This window comes from Dicentrarchus labrax, unplaced genomic scaffold, assembly GCF_905237075.1.
Source record: "Dicentrarchus labrax unplaced genomic scaffold, dlabrax2021, whole genome shotgun sequence".
NCBI classification, from domain to species: Eukaryota; Metazoa; Chordata; class Actinopteri; family Moronidae; genus Dicentrarchus; species Dicentrarchus labrax.
In genome coordinates, this window is record NW_026136701.1 from 1171532 (window position 1) to 1193723 (window position 22192).

The 22192-nt window shown below is 37.9% G+C and overlaps 1 protein-coding gene across 1 annotated transcript; it reads right to left on the minus strand.

Moving 5' to 3' along the window:
- Positions 1–243: 243 nt before the first annotated feature.
- cahz (carbonic anhydrase) lies at positions 244–11614 on the minus strand. The gene is made up of 7 exons (XM_051411951.1): positions 11447–11614; positions 9310–9507; positions 8353–8471; positions 7614–7706; positions 7435–7497; positions 7132–7287; positions 244–2135 (listed from the first exon to the last, which is right to left on the minus strand). The coding sequence occupies exons 1-7, from the start codon at positions 11478–11480 to the stop codon at positions 2016–2018; spliced, it is 783 nt and encodes a 260-aa protein (XP_051267911.1). The 5' UTR covers positions 11481–11614; the 3' UTR covers positions 244–2015.
- Positions 11615–22192: the final 10578 nt, after the last annotated feature.

A 22192-nucleotide genomic window follows, 5' to 3' on the forward strand; every position in this document is an offset into this window, starting at 1 on the left:
TATAAATTAGTTAAGTTTGTTTCACATAAAATGCTAGTACGCTGTGTGAATCACGTACACTCTTACTCAGAAAATATAGACTTGGAAGTGGAGAGTCAGATTCAGACAGTATCTAAATCATATTTCTGTGCTGTATTATTGCGGCAATATTAATAGAAACATTGCGAAACACACTGGGGTGTTCGGCGACCCCGGGGGGTACGTGATTGGGAGTTGTGCGAAAAGGACAACTTGGAAAACCTGTAAGTTCTGAGTTTTTATTGATAAAAATTATTTTCCATTAAGACATGGCGGATTCACACAAAACATTTTTCCATCTGTGATTTAACAGCAGTTTAAAGAGACACACTTTAAAGGGTTACAGCTGTTTCACAATAGCCACACTCTGAAAGCAAATTTTTATAGCATAAAGTAATCTTTCAATTTCAATACCATTAAGAGCTAAAAGAGTCACATTATGCTGGTCTTATATACCTGCCATTGATCTCAGTTTAGTTAATATCAATATTTAATGAGAAATTCTATGACCTATGTCGATACTGCAGCTTGTGTTAATGTATAGCCATAAATTGATCCTTTAAATTCTTTCTTACATAACAGCTCTGTCTTACATGATGTTGTTTAATGCACTGTGGTGATAGGTAGTTCAGTTGTCATAATTTATATAAAAAATGGAGTTGACACTTACTGCTGATAGGATGAGTTTGCTTAATCAATGACCACAGCAAAGCCGATGTGTCAGTGGGGTTGGAATGGAAGCCCAACGTAGAAAAAGACAACACATTTTCTATTTACACACATTAGTGTGGACTCAGGCTGTACCATCTGCCAATACTGGGTCCTTCCTAACATACTGGAGCATTCCATAACATAACCTTTATGAGGTGATCGTACGTCTGAAACTCTAGTTGCATAGTGCACAACTGTGTAGTCACCACTGAAAACGTCTATCCACACTCAGCTTGTCTTAAAATGAGGCATCAATAAAAACATTAGCTTTCACAATCTGAGCAGCTGTCACAACACAATGGAATGCATAGAAAGAAGCTTCAGGATAAAGGCCTTCGTTTTCAAACAAGGATATATGATGGATATGTATGTATGGAAATGCATGTAATTTAGTCCTACATCTGCCTCAGAGGCACTAGGTGTGCTCTTCAACTGTAGTACATGGCACACATGATCCCATAATATACAGTTGCCTAAGTAGTAGTAATTTTTTTTTACTTCAATTCACTAATGCTAACAAAAAGTATATTACTGTTGATTGAAATTCTTATGTATACTGACATTTCCTATAATAACACAGACATAACTTTCCACTTCTAGAAGGGGCCAGAATGTTGGTAGTAGTTGTGACAGTTTCAGTACATCACTAATCAGCAGAAAATTTACTTTTTACGAGTAACATCAGCATAAAATATGTTATATATATTCATACCTGTAAATATAGCAACTTTTTTTTGGAAATCTTGTTGTCTAATAGTTGTCATAAATTGACAATAAAATTAGCCATTGTTCCCAGCTCCAGCCATTTCCACACATATGATTAAATATAAGGCTGCTGGAGCTTTTGAGTCCTGATCAGTTCAACCATCGAATAATCTGTATGGGTGAGGGAGCAGCGCTGATTAGAGCTGTGAAGATGATAAAACATTTGTCTTGCTTGTAGTTCATTGATATGATTCATTCTTATGTAAATAAAATTGTCCAAAACATAATCTGGATTGTTGACACTTGAAATGAAAAGTATAAACAGGGCCTATGTCTCAAAAGTGTCAAAGCATACAAATCTTACATTTTTCACTTTTAAAGTTCTCTTATTCAAGATACATCCAGGTAGTCTTTGACACAGAAAGTGTAAGCAGATGGGTCTTCATTCTACTTTTCAAGTTGATGTCAATAGGGCTAATATAAGATAAGTAAAGACTGCATATGGAGAGCAAGGTGAGTAAGATGGTTCGGGAGGGAACGACAAGCAAAGGGGCTAGAAAGCTATGAAGACAAAGCAGGGTTTATTTGAAAGAGGCGCGGAGCTGGCGACCCTTCAGAGGCTGAGGAGGCCGGTAGTTGTCCACCATGCAGCATGGAGCCTCCCCTTCTCCAGTGAACAGGAGGCTACGGAACTTGGCCATCTAATGAGGAAGGAGAGACAGGACATGGATTGAGTCACATGAAATGTAATGCAAATGCATTTGCACAATATTATATGTGTTGTTTCTAACATCTCCATTGCAACCTGCTTTTTAATTTTATATTACAGCTAGAATTTAAAAGCAATTCATATCCAAACACACACAAGATGGCGCTCATGTGGCTGTGGATCTCTGGACTGACTGTTCAGTTTGAGTTTGTAAGAGTGAAAGGTTTTTAAAATTAGAGGTACATTTAGATGCATATTGATGAGTTGATAGCAGCTTGAAAAATACATTAGCTAATGATGAAGCTAGTCAGAGTACATCACTTTTGCTGGCTCTGAAAAAAACATGGCGATGGTCATAATGGCAAACTCGGCACTTCACAAACCAATGGGTTATGTCACAATAGGTTCACATAGTGAAAGCATCAACAGCAACGTGCTGGTAATCCGAGCCAACCAACCAGCAGCTACTGTCAGACTCTCTGAGTCTCTGGAGTCTGGTAGAGCTATGACAGTCACTAGAAGAGACCGAGTTGCTATGTTGTGTGTTGTAGCTGGGCCAGCAGCTCCCCTAAGAGAGGCTCTGTGTGTGTGTGTGTGTGTGTGTGTGTTTGTGTCTTTGAGGTTTGTTGTGGTGAGGTTTATGTTACTGTTCATCGACCCTGTATATAGTATAGCTATTGGAGGGACCATATCTACAGTGGGGCCAGAGAATTCAGCTGAACTGAGCTTTCCGAATCCAAACAAATACAAGCAGAAAAATACGTTTTTAAACACAGTATGTGTATTACCTGTATTAATATAACAGACTCTGCCAACAAGAATCTGTGATCATATGTAGCCTACAGTACAAAGAAAATTACATGATATTCACCCTTTCTGTTAACAAACTATGACGGAGTATTAGGGCCAGACTAAGAAATTCTTTTTTCTTCTTTGTTTTTTTTTGGAAATTATGAGAATAAAGTCATAATATTACAAGAATAAAGTCGTAATGTTACGAGAATAAAGTTGTAATAATACGAGAATAATGTAATCCTTTCAATGAGAAAAAAGCTTCGATAGAGTTATCAAGAGCTGATGTGAGCAGCTCAACCAAACAGCAGCCTCAGCCTGAGCCCAGCAGCCACTGTTTGTCTCAGTCGTACCGTACAGTCAACAGGTAAACGAACGTATTGATAATATTGTCGTTAAACAGTTTTGCTGGCTGAGCCAACAGGCTGGCAGTTCTCATAAAATTATTACTTTATTCTTGTAATATTATGACTTTATTCTCGCAATATTACGACTTTATTCTTGTAATGTTACGACTTTATTCTCGCAGACCTAATATTATGACTTTATTCTCATAATATTACGACTTTATTCTTATAATATTACGACTTTATTCTGGTAATGTTACGACTTTATTCTCGTAATGTTACGACTTTATTCTCGTAATATCACGACTTTATTCTTATAATATTACGACTTTATTCTGGTAATGTTACGACTTTATTCTGGTAATGTTACGACTTTATTCTCGTAATATTACAACTTTATTCTCGTAATGTTACGACTTTATTCTTGTAATATTACGACTTTATTCTCGCAATATTACGACTTTATTCTTGTAATGTTACGACTTTATTCTTGTAATGTTACGACTTTATTCTCGCAGACCTAATATTATGACTTTATTCTCGTAATTTCCCCACCAAAAAATGGCCCTAATACTCCGTCGTAACAAACACTTGCCTTCAAATCAGAAACAAATATTTTCTCTAATGCAAATGGAACACAGAGTCTGTTGCATAGGAACCAGAATGATGAAACATTCCCATGAGCTCTTGTATCCTCAGTTGGTCAAATCAAAGTGCGTATGAGAAAAGGGACCAGCAACACAATGTTGTTTACTCTATTAATGCACAGTCCCTGGGAAGGAAGGACTACCTGGATTATGTTAAATGATAAACTACCAGCAGCAATGTGATATTTAACGCAATATGCTGCTGCACTTGCTCCAGTTTATCTTCAACCCAGTGTTGTACAGGGGCAGCCACCTCACACACACACACACCCTCCCGTTGTGGTGGTTATCTCCCATGTGCACATGGTGACGCAAAACACAGCCCTTCTGAAGATATACAAACTGTCCACCAACTGAAGCAGTCTCCACTTACCTCTGCAAAACAAACCAACCCTCTTAACACTGAGCTAATGGAACCATGAGAAGGCCTACATGTTAGGTGGAAAGGCCTGGCTGTGTGTGTGTGTGTGTGTGTGTGTGTGTGTGTGTGTGTGTGTGTGTGTGTGTGTGTGTGTGTGTGTGTGTATGAGTGAGTAAAACGACTAAAGCAGCAGAATGGCATAAACAACAACTCCTCTGAGAGTCATTTAGCCTTTAGCTAGCTAGTGAGCTTGGATTTAATTTCCCTCATCAGGCTCACTCAGCAATGCTAGCAGTGACTCTTTCATAGCAAAGTACATGTTGCACTGTACTGTACTGTATCAGTGCGTTCATTTCTACATTGCAGAAAGGACAGATTTCTTTATGTAAGCATGTCTTTTCATTATAACAATCTAGGTTTTATTTGGGGAGGGATAACTGAGCACTAAACCTTAAGAGCAGGGAGAGAAATACATCTAGAGAAATATTTATGGGGTGTCCAGAGGGTGGCATGGCGACTTTAAGGGGTGGCAGAAATATAGACTGATTTAATCACAAACAAACAGAAAAGTCAACAAATGCAGATATTTTAACACTATATTGTAGTACATTAGTAAAGTATTGAATAAAAATATCTAAAGGTGGCATAAGAAATACATTATTTCATTTCCAAATCTTCAGACATTTTTTCCAAACTTAAGCCTATCAGTCTAAAATGTGGCCATAGTAGGTCATTAAATTATATGTGTTAATATGTTTTTTAAACTTAATCTAAATTGATTTGTTAAATTTGACAGCATTTGACAAACTGGGGTGGCCATGCATTTTTTAACCCCTCTAGCTTCCACCCTTATGTCACATAAAGGTACAGTGGAGCAGTATTAATTATGTAAAAGAGATAGAGTGCAAATTGCTTACTGGAGATATGAGCAGTCAGTGTAATCTAAGTGAAACAGAAGACACTGGGCTCAGACCCACCCTGCTCTGAAGCATGATATGACTTCTTACACTCTTGACCTTGACAATGTTTGAACCGACATTCTGGCTCCTTAAACCATGCACAAATACTTCCAGCCTGTGTTGATTGCCAAATCAAAGACTAAAGCATGTATGAGGCTATTATAAAAATAAAAAGAGATAACAGCTGTCTTAATTCTGCAGAAACTGATTGCCTTTTTTTCTTCTCAGACATTTCTCAGACTCCCTGAGGCTCAACACTTTTATTTTCTGATTTTAAAGCTGCAGTTGGTAACTTTAATAAAAATTACTTTTTGTCAAGTTTGCTGAGATTTTCACTGTATTCTGACAGTGGTACAGATAATCTGCAAAAACATCTGGCTCCCCTGACTCGTTCTAGCACTCCCATTAGTATTTGCAAAAATTCACAAGGCCTGGACGAAAACAACCAATCAGAACCAAGAAAAATATAAAGACACTTTGGGTTGGAGGCTTAAAGATAGTTGATTGTTGAGTCTCATTCCCCGGGTCACAAAGCATCTGTATTTGACGTCCTGGGAATGAGACTTAGTGTTCAGCTATCTGTCTTGGCTCTGATTGATTGTTTTCATTCAGGCACAGGGGATTTTTGCAAATGGTATTAGAAGCACTACAACGAACCGAAGGAACTACTGTTCCACTGTCAGAATATAGTGAAAGTTTCACCAAATATGACAAAAAAACCTCCCACTGGAGCATTCAGCAGCAGTCTCACCAGACTACGTGATTGGAAAGCTGTACCGAAGCAGCATGTCCAACCCACAAACCAGCAGTTAGAAAAATGGCAGTATTTAGGACTGCCACAAATACACACAGGCAATTGTGTGCATGTTCATGTACATAAACACATGTACTGAAACACACATACCATATGACCTTCCAAGCCTATATTTATATTATATCTAGTGTTTAATCCGCCTATGGCTTCGGTTCAGTTGTTTGGCTGTCAAAAGTTCAACACTACATGTATTTGTTACCTTACTGTGGAATATGCTGCAGAACAGCCTTCCAATCTCAAAACAGTGATAGCTAAAACAAATGTCACTGTGGCCTTAAATATACTGTTTGACCTTTGGTGTATTGGGCTGTCCAAGAAAGTGTTTCGGTGTACTAAAGACCTCGCTTTATTTTAAGCTACACAAGACTAACAAGATGCATACAGCATAGATGCATAGACATACTCACATCTTTTTCACATTTTATGGCCTGTGATATTAACAATAATAGGGATGGTAAGAGTAACCAATTCACATCCGATTAGAAAAGTGTGCATTGGATACAATTTGGGCTGAACTTGGGATGCTTTGTTAAAATCCAGTTTATTGGCTCAGTGGGTAGAGCTGGCGACCCATGTACCGAGGCTGAGTCCTTGCTGCGTGTCATCCCCTCTCTCTCTGCCCCCCTTTCCTGTCTGTCTTCGGCTGTCACTATCATAAACGCAATAATAGCCCCCCCAAAAAATCCAGTTTGTTTATATATAATTATTAATAGAGGGCTTATGCCTTTTTTATTTAGAAATATTATGATAATTTTATGTTTAGATTAATTCCTCCTCTGTAAATCTCTGTTTCTCAATCTGTTTTCACAACCAAAAATCCAACTTTCTGTAGTAAGGACGAGTGAGTACACCATTACACCTCGCTAAACCCTAATCTGTACCATATTTGCATAGCATATTCTATTGCATCGCATCGTATCTCGTTCAATCAAATCTTGCTGAATTGTACTGCATCACAATAGGGGTAAATCGTATATTGTACATTTTTCATAGTGAACAAATCCTTCTTGCACAATGACCCTTTTTTGAAGGTAAAGAAAGTCAGCGTATGTGAAGCAGGTTAAGTACTTGTGCAGGGCTGACGCTGATTGGCTCCTTGAGAACGATCCAGGTGACACTCTCCAGCAGGGGGGGTGTAGTCAGGGAGCCATCGTAGGTCCAATAATCCAGAGAACTAGGAAGAAGGGTCTTTGCGTCAAAGTTAGTAAAGGTGGTCTGCTTTCCCTGGAAGAATGGAAAAGCAAGAGAGGGAGTGAGGAAGGAAGAAGGAAGGAAAGTTGGAGTTGTTAGTTTCCCAATCTTTTAAATTGTTATATGAACACATCTGTATTCAAGAAAGCTATGTTTTGTGTATTCTGGGACAGTTTTTACCTTGGTCTTGATGGAATCCAAGGCATCCAAAACCTTCTGAATCCTGGGATTGGCAGCGCCAATCTGGAGCACAACACAGACATACACAATTTTATTTACAATAACTGCACACGGTTCCATAGGGCACGTATACTTAGTAGTACTTTCTCATGCCTAGTCTGCAGTCACAGATGACTCACCTTGAGAAACACCCCGACCACAGCGAGTCCATCAGGCTGGGAGGCTGCCTCTCCAAAGCTAGGGTACTGAGTGTTCCAGTGCACCAGGTGAAGCTAAGAAAAAGAGGCAAAATTTGACTTTTGAGGCAGAGACTACACAGTGTGTCATCTTCATCAGCAATGTGGATGTTTAAAAAAAATGACACAGAAGAAACTGCTATCAGCGCAAATATGGTCTAATCAATGAATGAATGCAAACAACAAAAAATAATTTTGACAAAAATAAGCAACTATGAATCAGAAATGATTAGGATAAACAATGAACTGACCCATCACAAATCCTGCCTTTTCTGGAACCTTGGTCAGTTTTCTCATTTCCTTTACTTAGATATGCTAGGTGCTAGGCTAATCAATGTTGAAAAGACAAGCATAGATTTTTATATAGCTTTATAACATGAATAACTGAATTACTTTTGCCAAGCTCACATAATGGGAAGACCCACCCCTACTCTGCCTGATTGACCCTGAAATTTGTTTCTTGCCATCTCACCACTCGTCATGCCTAAACCTAACCAACCAGCCAATACTAAAATAATATATGTGAAAAATTATAAGAAGCATTTTAGAATTTGTACGTAAGCCTCTTGACAAAGAGGACAGCACCACCATAAACCTCATCATTTATTCCATAACATGAATTGTGTCTGTGGTAAACTTTCTAATCTTTCAGTCCCCATTCAAACTCCAGTAGTTCCAGTACCTCACAGGGGAACTTGACGCCGTTAACAGTGTGCTCAGATCCTCTGTCATCACTGGCTCCCCAGTGGAAATGAAACTGCTTCAAACGGTACGTTCCAGAAATAGGACCTCCAGTCAGGGCTGATGAGGACAGAACAACAGAATCATTAGACATTTAACATCAAGACTGGGGTAAATAAATGCTCGTCCGTAATGTGCACATTATTATACAGTCAGTAATAATAATATGTTGGGAGTATTACCATGCAATAATGCTTTTATTGTTACCAGCTGCAACAGTGTGTGGGGGGTATTGTTTTCACCTTGTGAGTCCGTGTGTGTGTCATCATGACAAAATGTGGTCCTGGAGACACTACTAGACACCACTGTAGCGTGAACTACCACTGAGGTGGTTTTCAGTACTTTGCCAGATGTTTATATGTCTGTGGACGAGTTCGAAGATGGGTGTGGTTTGACCCATGAGTACTCAATACTCATGTAATAATGTAGTAATGACTACAGAGTACATATTATTTGAATCTTTGTTTAACAACTAATAACAATTTTTGATTTGATTTAGTTGATTCATAATGATGTGCTTTTTTATTATTTGCACTATATGAAGGTTGAATGAGCAGTGACAGTGCAGCAGAGGGAGGTGGTGCAGATGTCCTGTTGACCTCTAGATAATGACGAGGTTGATCGGGGTTAACTGAGCGCTGACATCATCACGCGCTCTTATCTTACAGTACACACAGCATGGGTGGAGGCATAAACCAGATAGCCAGATAAAGTTCACTAATACTAATACTTACTGGAACTTAGCCTAGACATTATGTTATATCATCATATATTATGTAATATCTTCCTGTAGTGTAGCAAAAATAAATTTTTGGTGGGTTACAAAAACTAAGATTACAGATGTGTATGAGTGCATGATGAACAAATGTCTCCTTGTGGCTCTGTGTCCAACACTTACTGGAACTGTCTGTGTCGTCCACAAAGTCCACCTGGAAGGAGTGTCCGTTGTTGAGGATGCCCTTGGCATTGGAGGGGTCATACCTGAGTTTCAGAGCCTTCAAAGAGGAGTCGTACTGGGCCTCCTTGGGGACAATGTTAATGGGAGATTGTCTGGGCCCGTTGGCTACAGGAAAATCGGCTCCCCATGTATCAGGTCCTATAAACACATATTACAATAATAAATAAGTTAATAGCACAATCAGTGTTTTGTCATGGTCTGTTATGTTCTGTGAGTGGAGCACCTCCACGCCAACCTCTTTAAAGTAACTCCACTAGATTTATCTAATGTAATAATTCTCCTTTCTTTTCCTCACATCTGTTTCACATCCTAGTAGTAGAAGTATTCAGATACTTCACATGAACAAAATAATAATCCATAAATAATAAAGATTACACATTCAAGAGTATCCATTCAATCATTAACTGTGGTATTATTATATTAAAAAATATAATACTACAGTGTAAAAAATACTCACTGAAAGTAAAAGAAAAATGGATATAACAATAAATATTATTAGAAATGTGTTCTTAAACTATCCAAACAAAGTCAGTATGCAGAATGGTCTCTTTCATCACTGTTTAAGCAACAAAGTACTTAAAGTAAAGTACAAGTACCTCACATTTGTTATTGAGTAAAGAATATAATAAATGTAATTCAATTGAACCACCTACAGCAAAGAATGCTGTCCTCTATGCTCACATATGTTGCCTTATTAGAAGCTATTTTTAGATCCTTCACATAAAACCTCAAATAATTATTATCCATTCATAGTAAAGGTTCCAGATTTAAAAATATACTCTTTTTCTTTTGCAGTATAATGAAAAAAATTCCAATAACTGATGCATTAATGTGTAGCATTTTAATGTTGTAGCTAGTGCTGGGTGATATACCAGATGAACCAGTAGCCAATATTTAATTCTATGATATGATATTCTAATATACAGCCATACTGGCAAACAGCTGAAACAATTCCTCTAACTCATTTGTTTCTTGGGCAATAGAACATTTGAGAAATGCTTTGAGTATTTTGTGTCAGTTTGAAGTGTTAATACAACTGTTTTAAAATATCTTGTTTTGAAAAGGGAGAAATGTTAACAGTTTGTACAATAAACATTGTCATATGTATGTATTGCATATTTTTATGGGGTGAGGACAGAAGAATAAGGGACCTATCATGCAAAAAATAAAAACAAACAAATAAAATAAAAAATACAGCGAAATACAGTGAAACCTCCAGAATCCTAATGAATACCATAATACACATGTTTTGGTCATAACTCTCAACACTAGAACTAGTCCAAATGCTGTTGGGGTAATTTAAATTTAAAAATAAAATTAACTTTAGGAAAAAGTTTGTCCTTTGTCATATGTAGACTACATGAGCCTACACTGTAAAAAAAACAAACAAACTACAATTCATAGTGATTAACTGACGAGTAGCTTACTGTAGAATAACTCACAGTATTTCAACTTTTAAGTTGAGTAAAGATCATGTAACTGTAATATAAAACACAGTGATTAATATTTACTGTTGGCCTAATTTTGGTTAAAGTAGAAATGTTAAAACTGTAAAATTATAAAGTACAGTAAAGTTCCAGCCAGCAGTGTGGGAATGATAATTTCAGCATCACTTATATAATTTTCCCTGAAAAAAACCCATTTAAAATCATAATGATGTGTAATTGGCAGTCTGTACCTCTAAAGGACAAGATTTGCCAGAACATCTCTTCAGAACTACAGTATTTCATTATAATGCTGTTTGTCACACATTGTACACCTTTATCAAAAAACTGCAGGTTCTTGCAATTTGGATGATATTTGAATTAATTCTGCTCCCCTAGCAGTTACTGTAATGTTTGCAGTGGAAGACTATCAAAATGTAGAGATTGTTTTCCTGTATGCAGTGGAATAAGTTTAAAACTGAGTTATTTTACTGAAGTAATTTCAGTGCTATTGAGAAAAGGCCAACTGATGACTGTGGTATACTTCCTGAACTAATAATGCAAAATTGAGTTTAGTGTGTATCAGCATGTTGTTAACCTGTTACACAGACACCTGGACACCCAGCTCATCCTGGATGCTGTGAGATCCTCACCGTTAGTCGGTCCGTATCCCCATCCGTGAGACATGGCTGCTCCTACAGTGTGCTATCCTGTTAACACAAAGGAATGGTTAATCCGAGGCAGTTTGCAGTTCGGCAGAAGAGGCGCATCCGCTGACAAACTTCGCTGCGGGCCTTTATATAGTCTCTGTCAGCCCTCACTCCGGTGGGTTTGGCTTGCCGGTCCGTCAGCGGGCCGGTCAATAAGGAGAACAGTGCAGCCCATTTGGAGATGCGATGGTGCCGTCCTCTCCTCTCCTGGAGCTCTCCTCCTCCTCCTCCTCCTCCTCCTTCTCCTCCTCTGCGCTCCTTTATTTCGGAATATTAAGAGATTGCTGAAGGGATGCTGCGGTGCTTTTTCTCCCTGACTCTCTCCTAGCAGAGATGGATTAGTCCCCGATGCGCGCACACGCATCCATCATACCCTAACACCCCGCGTTGCCCTCGGCTGCTCCAGGATCAGTGCAGGTTCATGCGAGGCTTTTATTCGCAATATCCTGAAATCCAAATTTTCTTTTCACCTCCTGCCAGCTTGATTGATCCTGGTTATCCAGTTCCTGCTGTACGGCCTTATGAAGGCTGCATGCGGCATGCTGCGTGCATGCCTGTGGCTCTCTGCAGGGCCGGACAGAGACTTTTTAAGGTCTTGAAGCAGAAACCCTCCAAACCACCCCCCAACCACAACTTTGTGTTTACTGATAAGTATTAGTATTTCCCTGTAAAGATACACACATAAACACAAATACAGTAGTAAAAAAAAATCATCTTTTCATCGGGTATATTCCATGAGTCAAACTGGTCAAAGCACACACACACACACACACACACACACACACACACACACACACACACACTGGTGGAAGCAGACTTACTCTTTCCAATGACAGTTTCTTCTACTGTGGACAAAAATACATAAATACATTGAAATATTATATAAAAGGTGTTCTATATAACATAATCTGTTGCCTCAGAGTAATTAAATTAAGAGCTATTCTTTAGCATTCAGTAAATCCAGTTTACTGTATCCATGGTAACAGAACAGGACATTCATGTTGCAGTTTTACCAACATGTAGCCTAAATGGTGCTAAAATGTAACTTAGCAGGTGGAATAGAAATAAGAAAAAGAAGGCTAGAAAGTGAATCTACAATTTAAAAAATAAACACTCTTTCATGCAAAAAATAAATTAAATAAAAATACTGTAATATGTACTGTAATATACTGTAAAATAAATACTATGATACCACCCAGCACTAGAGCCAGTCCAAATACATGATCCTACACAGTCAAATTTCACAGTAATTTAACTGCATTTCTATTTACCATAAAGATCAAGTAACTGTAAAAAAAAAAATCACAGAAATAAAATTACTTAATTTTTCATTAAGAGTTCCAGTCACTGTAATTACTGTAATTCTTATAGTGCCAGGCTCTGAAAATGTATAGATTATAGCATGTAACAACATCAGGTTAGAAAATGGTACTCAGATGTAGCAGGTGTAAAAGAAAAAAGACCTTTACAATTTAAAAGAAAATATTTCAGTTATATCAGTTATTGGCTTCCTAATGAATATGTTTTTTTTTGTTTTTATATTTAGAGTTCAGGTATATTGGGATTGTTTTTATAATTCTATCTTGTGAAGTGTGGATGATACATTTTACAAACGTGGATCACCATTTTTCAACTATTTTTCAGTGAGATTTTTTGGTCATTTGGGACACAGTTTCATTGTCGCTTGATCAGACTAAATTCTTTGTTACACCACTGGTTGTACACTAAACATACTAAAGAACATTTGGAATAAGCTTTATTGTTTACTGTTGTCAGAAAACATTATTGGCTTATATAACAGCATATCTTAATAAAAGAAGTAAGTTAACATAACTTTAACTTCCAAAAAATGTTTAGTCACTCAATCCCATAAATAAAAGCTAACTCAAAATGAACAGTTGAAGTATAACTCAGTGGTTTGCCCGAACTTAAATTTGTGCAGTATTTTAAGTATTGGTGATATAATTTCAGTTTGTTCCGTTTGTTTATTTTCTCTAAGTAGTTCTCTAATTTTTCAAGTTTATTTTTATTTCAGTTCTTAAAATTTTCATATGTCAGATTCTTAATGATCCCCCAAAGTGTAAAAACAAGTAGGCTATATAATTAATTACAGAAGTAACAAATTGTTACTTCTGTAATTAATTATATAGCCTACTTGATTTACATTTAATTAATTGACTACCACTCTGATAATCGATTCACTGTAAAATGTCAGATGTTTTGACAGGTAATGTAAATGTAGAAAACATAAAATAAAAGTTTGGCGAAATGCTGCAAATGATTGTATATACATATATTTACTAGTTTTAAGTTTAATTAACTGAAGGGAATTGGTACACTTAACTTAATTTACCTTAAGTTACCCTAACAAATATTTAAGTTATTTGTACTCAAATAATTTTTTTTTTTTTTATGCAACTTGTACAGTGTGATGTAGGAACCTGAAGCCACCAGTGCACATCCACTGAGAATGGACTTTACAGTGAAGTAGGAGACATCTTGTGTCCAGCAGCAAAACTTTAGAAATGAACAACATTTGTATATTCAGAGATTCTGGAAGTTTTAATGAGGTAGAAGGAGGCGATTTCTTTTTGAGGATTTTTTTGTGGAAGTTGTACTTTTTTATGGAATAAAATATCATTTAGACATACATTATTGTTCCCAGCAGACTATTTGTATACATGTACTAATACATGTCTGGAGGGGATCTTTAATTTTACTTGTTTTAATGACTTATTAATCAAATTCACAGTGTATAATTTTTGTATATATATATTGTTTTTATGAGTAGCATAAAGCCCTACGTTGTAAATACTTAAGTTAAATAACCTTTCTAATAATTTTACCAGACAGTTCGTAGCTTGTCAATTGTCATAGCATAGCAATTTTAAAATATATTTTATATTAATATATATATATAATAACTGCTTTCCAATAGGCTTATTTGGCATGCCTAGGTAAGACATAACTCTGAGCAAAAACAGATGATAAAGAGTTTGAATATATTCTTATTTCAAATAAAAGAGGATTTCACACCTTCGACTTGCTCCTGGGAGGTCCTGCAGCCCTAAGGAGACTCTTTTTATTTTTTGTCTTGAGCTGGTTTTGTAACTCAATGAGGATTGGGGATTAAAAAAGAATTAAAAGCATCCAGCATTGACATTGCCAGTAAAGTCTGTGGGACATTAATCAGCTACATTTTGAAGGCAAGAAGGCATTGGCTTCATGTTCTCTGTTCACCATAAACATACAGGTTGTTTCAAAACAATGTGATAATTCCTGCCTTTGGTCCCATCTGGTGGTGGGATCAGGAGTGTTGGCAGTGAACAGTTCTCATACTGACACACTCAACTGCAATTTCAGCTGCGTTACCACGCAATAGTAATTCAACTAACAACAATCAAACAGGATATCAGGGTAAACCAAAGGTCCAGACAATAAAATCCTTTGCTGTGCTTCTTTTCCACAGCTCTGTGATGGCCATCAAATGAACATGTTAAACATGGACATAATTTTGTATGCACAACATATCTGGAACACTTTCCCAGAAACGTCAACTCTGTTTTCCTAAAATCACACCTTAAAACCTTTCTGTATTTAATTTTTCAGTTTTCTTTTATTTTAAAATCATATTTATATGTGTATTTCTATATTGCCTGGTGTTTCTGTTATATCTGGTCTCAATGTCTTAAGTAAAGCATGTTTAATTAAAAGGTGCTACACAAATAAACTTGCCTTGTTTCACCTTTACACAGGCTAAATGTGAAGTATCATCATCCAAGCTAGGTACTATTTGTAGACATTTGTGTACATGTATGTCTAATAATATAGTAATAGTTCATCTTTATCTTTAGTAACGCTAATTACTTAAAGAATCTTGCTTTTCCTTATCTGAATTGAGGGTCTAAGGATAGAACATGTCATATTTATGACAGTTACTTGACTGTACTGTAATGGACCAACTCAGTCAGACATCAGTTATTTGCTGCCATCTTGTGACTCAATAAGAGATAGACGTGTCACTCGCCGCCTTTCATTTCTGGTTATCTGGTTATGTTCTGGAGGCTGCTTGCCTTTGACCTTGTCTTCAGCAGGGTGGGCAGGGGAATTGTTTCCTTTCATCAGTAAGCCAAACTTTGAGGAGAAATAATTTATACTTTAAGCATCACTTAAAACGTACTGTAACTTTTAATATATTTATTACATGCAGATATTAAAATATGATCAAACATGTATATATACATTTATAAGAATGGCTGTAGCAAGTATTAAATGCATATCAAATTGGTTGCAAATACATGATTCTTATAGGGGATTGCCAGTATCAACTCATGTCTAATGTAAACTAGTGGGGCTCAGAGGTAAAGTGGCTCGTCCACTAATTAGAAGGTTGTTGATCCACAGCTCTCGGCATGTCGAAGTATCCTTGAGCAAGATACTGAACCCCAAATTGCTCCTGATGCTGTGCATCACTGAGTGAATGTGTGTGAATGAGTTAATTACTGTTTGTTGGGCTTTGCCATCATTGTGTGAAAGGACCATTTGCCATATACAACAAATTGTACACAAAGGCTCAGAAAATCCACTGATGCAGTGTATGTGTTTTCAGTTTGAAATGATTAATTTAGGTGCATGGATTATAGATATAAAAATTAAATATAAATATATGGTACAGGAGGTTTCTACCAGGAGCCCAATTATCCTCAGAGGTCTCCTCATCTCCAAAACAAACAGACCACTAAAAACACTGAATAAAGCAGTTCCACCTTAAAAATCACTGTTTCTCCCACACTGTAGGACAGACTAAGGACGTCCCGGAGGGGCTGCGAGCCGAGCTGCTGCCAACATTAGCTCAGCTTGTTTCTCTGATAACTTAAGATCCAGACGTCTAATGACTAAAATCCTTCATCCGGTTCAAATCTAGAGTTAAAAAGCACCAAGATCTAAACAGTGGATGGTAACAATGTGGCTTCAGACTGGATTAACAGTCAATGTATGACAGCTTCTGGCAGACAACCACAACGCTGACACATGCACAAAGGGGATATGACGCCACTGACAGGCAACTGGTGAAATTACAGATTTTGCTGAGTTTGAACATTCCTGGAAACATTTGGGATAATGTAAGTACACAACTCAACTACATATAGAATCTAGAGTTCATAGACATTTTGGAAAATGTGACAGATTATAGCTTTAATGTATTATTGTAGTAATGAAGATACACACTGACCTACAAGCTCAATAATAAGGTTAATAGCACATTGGTCTCAGTGTGTAACATTTAGGAGGATCTATTGTAATACATAATTAGAAATGGAATATAATATTCATAGGTATGTTTTCATTGGTGTATAATCACCTGATAATAATTATCATTGTGTTTTTGTTACCTTAGAATGAGCCATTTTTATCTGCAGAAAGAGTGGGTCCTCTTCTACAGAGTCCACCATGTTGAACTGCCATGTTTCTACAGTAGCCTAGAATGGACAAACTTGTATATGTTTTTTTTTTTTTCAAATAAAGAGATAATGCTCTTTATAGGAGATGAAATCATAGTGAGAATTTAAGTAACATGAGCTGACTGGAGAGCTGGCACTGCCTACCACTAATCTCAAACTCTTAATAATCTCAGTGGATGGAAACAAACAGTCTTTCATATTTTCTTTTGCCAAATTACTCGAAATTTTGTCAAGCTTGCAATACATTTGAACAGAAACGTGACTAATGTCTTTTTCTGGTGTTCATTCTCTGACAGTCTCTTGTCCAGGATCCATCGTGATAGTGTAGATAGTGTCTGTCATTCAGGTCTTCTCCTGATTGGGAAAATCTGGACTACATGGCTGAGGACTTGGGGGGTCTTGTTTTTCATTGTTTATCTAATTTGGTGTGTGATGACTGCACCGGCTGCCACACACTGATTTACGCACTCATATAACTTAGAGTCTTAGTCTCTGTTGTTAACAATTTATAGTTCATTTTCTCTTCAATTAGTTTCTGTTGACCTTATGCACATTACATAGATTTTACATCAGATATCAAATACATGAGAACACATAGTAGCTTTTGTTTGTTACACCATGCTCATAGTTTACTTACAGTTTGTGATAGTATGTCAGTTTATATTTGTAGCACATTTAGTTGACTTCTGTACAGTTAACACTTTGTCTTTAAGTGTTCTAATTTCTATATCCTGACTTAGCAGTGCTGAAGATGCCCTCTAAAGCAGAGCTGTAGCGCGTTCAATCTTCCAGGTAAACGACATGTCTCTTGTTTGGTGGCTGTGTCAGAGGTGTTACCCAGTCATCAGTGATGTGTATATAAACATGACATATTAAAAATGTTTACTTCATACTACATACTGCACCAAAAACTTCCACCTTCCACTCCGCTAACTTGAATGGAGATAAAATACTTTAATTGTGTGGCTCTTCTAGACTTTAATGTTATTGAACCAAATGGATCAAATTCTGATAGTGAAACCAGTTATTTCACAAGGGCTGTGGGCCAGTGTGCATCATGTGACATTGCTATTGCTCTAATTACAAAGTTTAGCCTCCATGTCAAATTGGAACTAACTGAACACTGCTCGTGGTTATATTTGACGACCTAGAAACAGGGGCTTGTTCAGACCTTTTTTGCCTGTGTGGGCAATTTATATAATTCCAACACTATTTATGGACCCCAGTCTGCAGAAATATTTCAATAAACTGCTTTTTCGCCCAAAACTGCATGGGATTAGCATAAAGTGGGAGACTTGATACCCACAGAACCCATTTTCATTCAGATAGCTTGAGGTTAGAGGGCAAGGATCCCTTTTCCACTCTAGCTCTAAAACAGAGCCTCTACAGTCTTCTGGAAGAGGGAAGGATAACGGGGTGGCACTTGGTGTGGTCAATCAGATGTCAAGGACCAAGTCCCTCTTCTGGACACACCCTGCCTGGGAATGAGAACAGGTTGTGAAGTGTGTAAGAGAAACTAATTAACTAACACATTGTCCTGCGCTGCTGTGTTTGTCTAATCCACCATCACACATGTAAGCCCAGTTTGCTGCCTGAGATAATTTGTGTTTAGTTGAAATATTGGGTTCAAAACTGTTGTTGCATTTTTTTTCCACTTTTGGGCAAATAAAACCTTTTTAATCTCAACAGTGACTCCTCTTGCCTGCCAGCTCAGACCTGGACATGGTGGAAGAAAATTTAAAAAAAAGGGTTCCCACCACACTAATGCCATACTCAGATGGTATGAGGCTTGTGCAGCAAACACTGCAAAGATCTCACTAAAACCCATATGATCCCTCACTGGATGAGCAGACCTCAGAGCATGATGGAAATTCTTGTACCAGCATGAAACAAACTTGAAGAAATGAGACTACATGTTTGTGCAGGTGAACGTCCATATGCATAGATTGTGATAGGACATGCTGCCAACTGAAGGAGCTTCTGGTACAGCAGCAGACAGAGGGACCGACTTCAGATAGAGAAGACAGATGTGACATTTCTTCAGGAGAAGGAATATGGACATCCAAAGTGCTGAAGAGTTAATTAATAATATAATTAATTATAAATCATCATATAAACACATACAAACAAAATATATAAGAATTAAATTGTGAGATAATCCAATAAAATGTGAAACCCCAGCTTATTTGTATTAAATGTTATTCATCAATACAGTTTACTGCAGGTTGTAATGCTGTCATTCAAGCTGTTTTTATTGGCTGTTGCTATTGCTTTGGTCTGAATAAGTGGACAGCCAGTCACATAACTGGCCTGAATAAAAGTGACATAATGAAATAAAACTGTCGTTGGGAAAATTGGTGTTGTGAAATAAAAACAGACTTTGGAAGAAGAACATAAAACAGCTGGAATTAAATAAAAATGAGATCTAGTAAATTCTGTTATTGTGAAAAATGAATTTGAGTTTGTCAGGCTTTCGTGGTTATACTATGTTTTGTCTGTTCTTCTGTATATTTATTATTTATGTCTTATTTGTTCATTTAATTTTGACCGCTTTGGGTTGATTGTCATAGTTGGTACAACATAAATATTAACACCTATTGTTGGTGAAATAGTGAAATATCAGAGACTGTAATGCTTAATGTGGGCTCATAAGGTGACATTATGACTCAAGTCTGTGCTGTCAGACGGCCACTGAAATACACACACACATTAGCATGTTTGGAACAGCAGCCTTCCATTGTTGGGCTGAAAAGATTGATAAGATACGACAGGATGATCTTTCACCCACCAGCAATGAGGAAACTTGGAAACTGTTGATTAATTAAAGTTAATTAAAGTTTTAGTGCCTGTGAAGCTCAATTGTCTCATTGGCTCAGGTTCAGTCTGCCTGCCTGCCTACAGGTCCTGTAAAGGATTCACCATGTCCCTCAGGCCCTTTTTGACCAAATCAGTTCAAGATTCTTGGAACCTTGGTGCTATCTAGTGAATCAGCCCGCCTTTCCACCAGTTTTGAGTGGACCCATTGTTACTGGATGCATCATCAACATCAACACACCCACTTTGATTCCCAAGGAAAACCTGATATTTTTGGTTCCAGCTGGGAACCAACTTTTCAGGTTCAGAACCAATTTATTTTTGGTCGAAACGCTCAGAACAGTTCAAAACTAGGTGTTTGAATCAGAATGGAGCCAGTTCCCTGTTGGTGGTGTTGGTGCTAATGTTTCCATTCCTTTCAGAATATACAAATGTTGTTTGTTTCTAAAGTTTTCCTGCTGGACCAAGATGTCTCCTACTTCACTGTAAAGTCCATTCTCAGTGGATGTGCACTGGTGGCTTCAGGTTTCTACATCACACTGTACAAGTTGCATACTGGACCAGGATTGACTTCCAAACTATTGGGGTGTCCCTAATCCTGCTGCCCCTTAAAATCAGCTTTTCAGTGAGCACAGACAAACTTTCCACTTTCAGCAGATGAATGTGAAAACATCCTTGGTGGGTGGTAGTGCTGTGCTCTGAGAGGTAGATTTTTACTTAACCCTGTTCATCAAGGAAATCTAGCATTCTTTTATTTGGAATACTAACTGAATATTTAATTTAGATGACTGCTGACACAGATGCAGCCGTTACAGAGCATTCACACTTCAGGTGACTACTGCTTCGCATAATGAAGTGCTGATTGTTGCGTGAACTGTTCAGTCATTAGCACTCCCTGAGCTAAATGCCTCGTTACATTACCAACCCTGCTATAATCACAGAATAGACACTAACTGCTGCAACTCCTCAATGAACCTGTAAAGTGAAATTTACTGGAATTTAGTGTGCTTCGGAAACCGATCTGGATGTATATATTTTTATTTCTGAGAATGGAGGATGGTTATATTGGCTGGATATAACAGTTTAGGTACACATGAAATATAACTTGAAATACAAATCATAAAAAAAAAAAAAAAAAAAAACTTCCCTCTCACCCTCTTGGGGTGGTATCTGTGTCATCCTCAAGCTCAGGTCCTCTACCTGAGGCCTGGGAGTTTGAGGGTTCTGCGCAGTATCTAAGCTGTTCCTAGGACTGCGCTCTTCTGGACTGAGGCTACTGATGTTGTTCCTGCGATCTGTTGGAGCCACTCCCCCAGTTTGGGGGTCACTGCCCCGAGTGCTCCTACTACCACAGGGATCACACTCGCCTTGACCTTCCACATCTGCTCCAGCTGTTCTTTCAACCCTTGGTACTTTTCAACCTTTTCGTGTTCCTTCTTTCTGATGTTGGCGTCTGCTGGTATGGCCACATCTATCACCACCGCTTTTTTCTGCTCCTTGTCTACCACCACTATGTCCGGTTGGTTGGCCAGGACCTGTTTGTCAGTCTGGAAGCTGAAGTCCCACAGCACCTTGGCCCTGTTATTCTCAGCCACCTTCTGTGGTGCGGCCCATTGGGATTTGGGTACTTCTATTCCATACTGGGTACAGATGTTCCTGTACACTATTCCAGCCACTTGGTTGTGTCTCTCCATGTACGCTGAACCGACTAGCATTTTACACCCTGCTATTATGTGCTGGACTGGTCTTCTCGATATCAGCCACTTCTTCTTTTTCTTCTGCACTCCTCTGCATCGGGTTTCTGTTGCCTGAGACATTCACTTAGCAGTTCATCCTTTGTGGCCATTTTTCTGATGTACTCTTGGATTTTTGATGTTTCATCCTGGATAGTGGCCTTGATGCTCACTAGTCCTCAGCCTCCCTCTTTCCGCTTAGCATACAGTCTCAGGGTGCTGGATTTGGGGTGAAACCCTCCGTACATGGTGAGGAGCTTTCTTGTCTTGATATCTGTGGCTTCTATCTCCTCCTTTGGCCAGCTTATGATCCCAGCAGGGTATCTGATGACTGGTAGTGCGTACATGTTGATGGCTTGGATCTTGTTCCTGCCATTCAGCTGACTTTTCAGGACCTGCCTTACTCTCTGGAGGTATTTGGTTGTGGTTGACTTCCTTGCGGCTTCCTCATGGTTTCCATTAGCCTGTGGGATACCAAGGTACATGTAGCTGTCTTGGATATCACCTATGTTGCCCTCTGGTAGGTCAACCCCTTCAGTTCTGATAATCTTGCCTCTCTTTGAGACTGACATATATATATGTATATATTTTCATTCAACAATATTTTGCAGTCCATTTGCTGGTGAACAGCAAAGACCCCACAGACCCCATTTCTATCAATGAATACACTGACAAGATTT

Excerpts from the sequence above, each read along its gene's own strand:
- cahz (XM_051411951.1), bottom strand. The coding sequence starts at position 11,480 with ATGTCTCACGGATGGGGATACGGACCGACTAACG. Across the intron at positions 9,508-11,446 it reads GGGATACGGACCGACTAACG|GACCTGATACATGGGGAGCC; the intron begins GTGAGGATCTCA and ends ATGTGTTTATAG. Across the intron at positions 2,136-7,131 it reads TCAGCGTCAGCCCTGCACAA|ATGGCCAAGTTCCGTAGCCT; the intron begins GTACTTAACCTG and ends CTTCCTCATTAG.